We start from the raw sequence: 4,288 nt of genomic DNA, 5'->3' as shown, positions 1-4,288 counted from the left end.
GGGCATCGGCCTCAAGGCAGACCAACCTGATAGCTAGAGCTTCACCTGGGAGAGTGGAAGACACTCGTGTTAGAACATCCAGAACTCGACCTGTGTCATGTGACTTGAAATTATTGAATTGGTTGTTACATAAGCATGTGTTACAAAAAGATAAACTAAGAATAAAAATTCCGTGATAAAAAAGTGTCAATTCTTTTGCATTACATAAAAAATGATATAAGTTTTTTTTATGACGACAACATTATTATAACTCCAACTTATAAAAATTTCACTCTTGACATTATTTCCTATCTGATTAAATAAAAATAAAATTAAAATTTTATTAAGCAAATATAAAAATTCTTTTCCTAACTTATAAAAATGATCTTGTGGGCTTTGAATGAGATCAGATGACTAGTACATTTTGTTACTAGTCCCCATCTTCTGACCTAGTGTGAAATAATGTGTTGTTACTTTTATGGCTAGAAAACTAGAAATACTTTCTCACAAGAAACCACTCTCCCTCCTGTTTTTGCTTCCCAACATTAATCAAACACAATGCCAAAAACATGACAAACTACACACAACCTACTCCCAACCCATCACTCAAAATGGATGCATATATTCATCCTATAACAACATAAAATTAAATCCCACCACACCACACTTTAATCTCTCTCTGTCTCAATATGGAGAAAAGAAGCCAACTCAAAGATGAGTTTTTGTTGCAACATCCATATCTCTTAGTGCTAGCTCTAGCTTTGGGATTCATTATCATGGATCCATTTCAAATGAGTCCGGTGGGAGGGCACAAATTCAGGCCAGTGAAGAATGACATTGCACCGTACAAGCAAGTCATGGAGAATTGGCCTAAGGACAACATGAGCCGGTTAAGCCTTGGGAATTTGGAGTTTGTGGATGAAATATTTGGGCCTGAATCACTGGAGTTTGATATTTGGGGACATGGTCCTTACACGGGGTTAGCTGATGGACGAGTGGTAAGATGGACTGGACAGGATGGAGGTTGGCAAACATTTGCAATTGCAACAAAGAATTGGTGAGCCCTATTATGATGATGACTTCAAAATGTGCATGTAGCAACATCAATTGAAAATTGAAGGAATTAACATTTTTGTGCTAAACAAATGAAGTATTGGCCTATGAAAATTGAGTCTCCAGGAGCAGTAGTGGCGGTTTCAGATTTTATTTTTTATTTTTTTTTATTTATTGGGGTCAATATAGTGCTTAAAAAACACTATTTTTTTTTTCTTACTCTTGTTAATACCCATTTCTAATAATTTGACAAAGACAATTTATAAATTTTAAATAAAAAAGGGGAAAAATTTCATGCATTCATACTAATAATGTCTATACAAAAATGCAATACATTAACTTCTATTGTTGATCTTAATGAATTTCCATGTTTTGAAATTGTTACACTTGAAGTAGAACACAAATAATTAATGTTTGATTATTTCTTAATTAATATATGCTAATTATGGTGAAATTGGCTCTTGTAGGACGGAGAAACTCTGTGCTAGAGGTGTCGACTCCACTACATCTAAACAGTGGAAGGTTGAGCCATGGTGTGGCCGCCCCCTTGGCCTAAGGTTTGACAAGAAAAGAGGAGATTTGTACATAGCAGACGCTTATTATGGCCTCTTGGTCGTGGGGCCTGAAGGAGGTGTTGCTACTCCTTTAGCAACTCGTGTCGAAGGAAAGCCTATATTCTTTGCAAATGACCTTGACATCCATAACAATGGATCCATATTCTTCACAGACACCAGTAACAAATACAATAGGGTGTAAGTTCATAATATGCATGCTTGGTTGTTTTATCTGTTGTGGATTTATGTTTTTACAAGAGATAATTTTGTGAAATTTCACTATAGGAACCATTTCCTTATTCTGTTGGAAGGAGAAGCCAGTGGTAGACTTCTAAGGTATGATCCTCCCACAAGAACAACTCATGTTGTATTGGATGGCTTGGCTTTTCCAAATGGAGTACAATTATCTAAAGATCAATCATTTCTGCTCTTCACTGAGACTACCAATTGCAGGTATTAAAATTCTCTCCCTCTCTCTCATACACACACACACACTATTGTTGTCCAATTCAAGATGAGCTTTTGTGTTTCGATCAATGGAAAGAATTATCCTTCTGGCCACTGTGATTGAAGAATGATATTAATAATTTTAGAACAAATGATACCTTGGTCCTATAATTTGTTTTTTGTGTCAATTTTATCATTGAAATTTCAATTGTATCTATCAATTTTGCATTTAATTTTTCACATTATCATTTTAGCCTAATTGATAACATGTGTTAAGAATTTAGACTAAAATCAAGGAGAAAATGGTTCATTCAAATGGGAATGAATCATTCAAATTGGACGTCAACCTCTCAATCACCTTAAGAAGAATGAATACACAATCAACTAGGCCTAACTTAGTTGGCCACCATGCCTTCCTTAGGGCTTATTCCCAAGAAGGTCATGGGTTCAATTCCCCTTAGGGGAGTTGAATGAAGGGAGTGCAAGCATTTAGGTGCTTTGTCATGGGTAGGGAGATTTTCTCTCATAGGTGCTAATCTAACAACTAACAACTAACATTTGTCGATTAAAAAAAAAAAAAAAGAAGAAGAAGAATGAATACACTGTTTTTCTCTTTGATTTCAATCCAAATTGATATAATTAAAACTATAAGAATCAAATTGACTACAATAATTTGCCCATAATTTTGTAAGTTATTTCATTGGAAGATCATATACAATCATGTTCATTACCCAAAATGCTTTATCTAGGTAACAACCTAGTATCTAATAAGCATACAAACTTTTTCACTTCATTATTCAATTCAAACAAAATGGAAAATTTCAAGGTTGCAATCCAAAATTTTCATTAGTAGCCAATCTGGAAAACAGTCACACACTAACATGCTCTTCTTTTGTTTACCCATGGTCTTAATTTGATTTTAATTGAACGTTTGGTACAGGCTAATGAAGTATTGGCTAGAGGGTCCAAAAACCGGCAACATTGAGCTCGTGGCAGACCTACCCGGATTTCCAGACAATGTGAGGCTTAATGAGAAAGGCGAATTCTGGGTAGCAATAGATTGTTGTCGAACTCGGGCACAAGAGGTTCTAATTCACAATCCTTGGATGAGAAGCATATACTTTCGATTGCCAATTCAAATGAGCTACTTGGCTAGGTTGATGGGGATGAAAATGTACACGGTCATGGCACTTTTCAATGAGAAAGGAGAGATCTTGGATATTCTTGAAGACAAAAAAGGGGAAGTAATGAAGCTAGTTAGTGAAGTTAGAGAGGCTAAAGGGAAGTTGTGGATTGGAACCGTGGCTCACAACCACATTGCTACCCTTCCTTATCCTTGAAAGTTTTCATTATGGTAAAAGAGCTTTTGGCGTTGAGAAGAGTTTGCTTGCTAGTCATGTAGGTGTTTTCGAGTTATTTGTGATTTGTATAACTATATTGGCACTAAAATGACTTGAGATTTATTACGTTTTAATTATTTGTGATTTGTATAACTATATTGGCACTAAAATGATTGGGATTTTTGTTATAGCTTTGTTTGATGTTATTAGTGTTGAAATATTGTGATTGTCGTAACCAAACATTGCATGATGATTTTTTTTTTTTTTGGACATAACTCAATTAAAGTTGACAATTCCTTAAACATGTAGATATAAGAAACTTCGAATATTATATCCCTTTTGGTGGGATATATAGTACCCCTGATATTGCATATACCTACCACTAATGTATCATTGTTCATCTAACCATAAAAAATAATCATTAACTTTTTATTCCGTACAAAATCTTACTCTAATGATATATAGAAAAAGTGATCCACAATATATATATAATTCATCAAATATTATATCCAATCATACGTCTTACTCCTTATATCTAATTGGGAACAAGGCCTAATAATATGTTTAAATTGAGTGATTTGATGTGAAATAATAGAAAGACTCATGGTTGGTTTAGAAATAGAAAAACACACTAAGAAATGATGAAAAAAAATTACTATTGTACGGGGAGGAAATAATTCTCCTCGTATAATCCTGTTGACCAAGTCCACGCTTCTCCGTACGACGTCGCTTTGTCACCTGAAAACACAAACGTGAGCTAGCCGGCGGGTGTGTGCCGGAAACCTCTCCGATGCCTAAGTCAGAAAACTTGACAAATAGACAAAGCTCTAAGTTCTCAGAAAGATTGTGTTCAATTACCTCCTCCAAGGTGATGCTTGTAGGCTTTTATAAGTTTCCCGTGGCACAATCCTGGTA

General features: G+C 35.0%; 1 protein-coding gene across 1 annotated transcript; it reads left to right on the top strand.

Moving 5' to 3' along the window:
- The first annotated feature begins 499 nt into the window (after positions 1-499).
- LAP3 (Calcium-dependent phosphotriesterase superfamily protein) lies at positions 500-3,561 on the top strand. Its single transcript, XM_028252546.2, has 4 exons — positions 500-1,036; positions 1,500-1,784; positions 1,872-2,039; positions 2,974-3,561. Exons 1-4 carry the CDS (start codon positions 669-671, stop codon positions 3,371-3,373), a joined length of 1,221 nt encoding a protein of 406 aa, XP_028108347.2. The 5' UTR covers positions 500-668; the 3' UTR covers positions 3,374-3,561.
- Positions 3,562-4,288: the final 727 nt, after the last annotated feature.

Source organism: Camellia sinensis, chromosome 6, assembly GCF_055761805.1.
Source record: "Camellia sinensis isolate YWXY chromosome 6, ASM5576180v1, whole genome shotgun sequence".
Lineage (NCBI taxonomy): Eukaryota > Viridiplantae > Streptophyta > Magnoliopsida > Ericales > Theaceae > Camellia > Camellia sinensis.
This window is presented reverse-complemented; position numbering and strand designations above follow the sequence as displayed.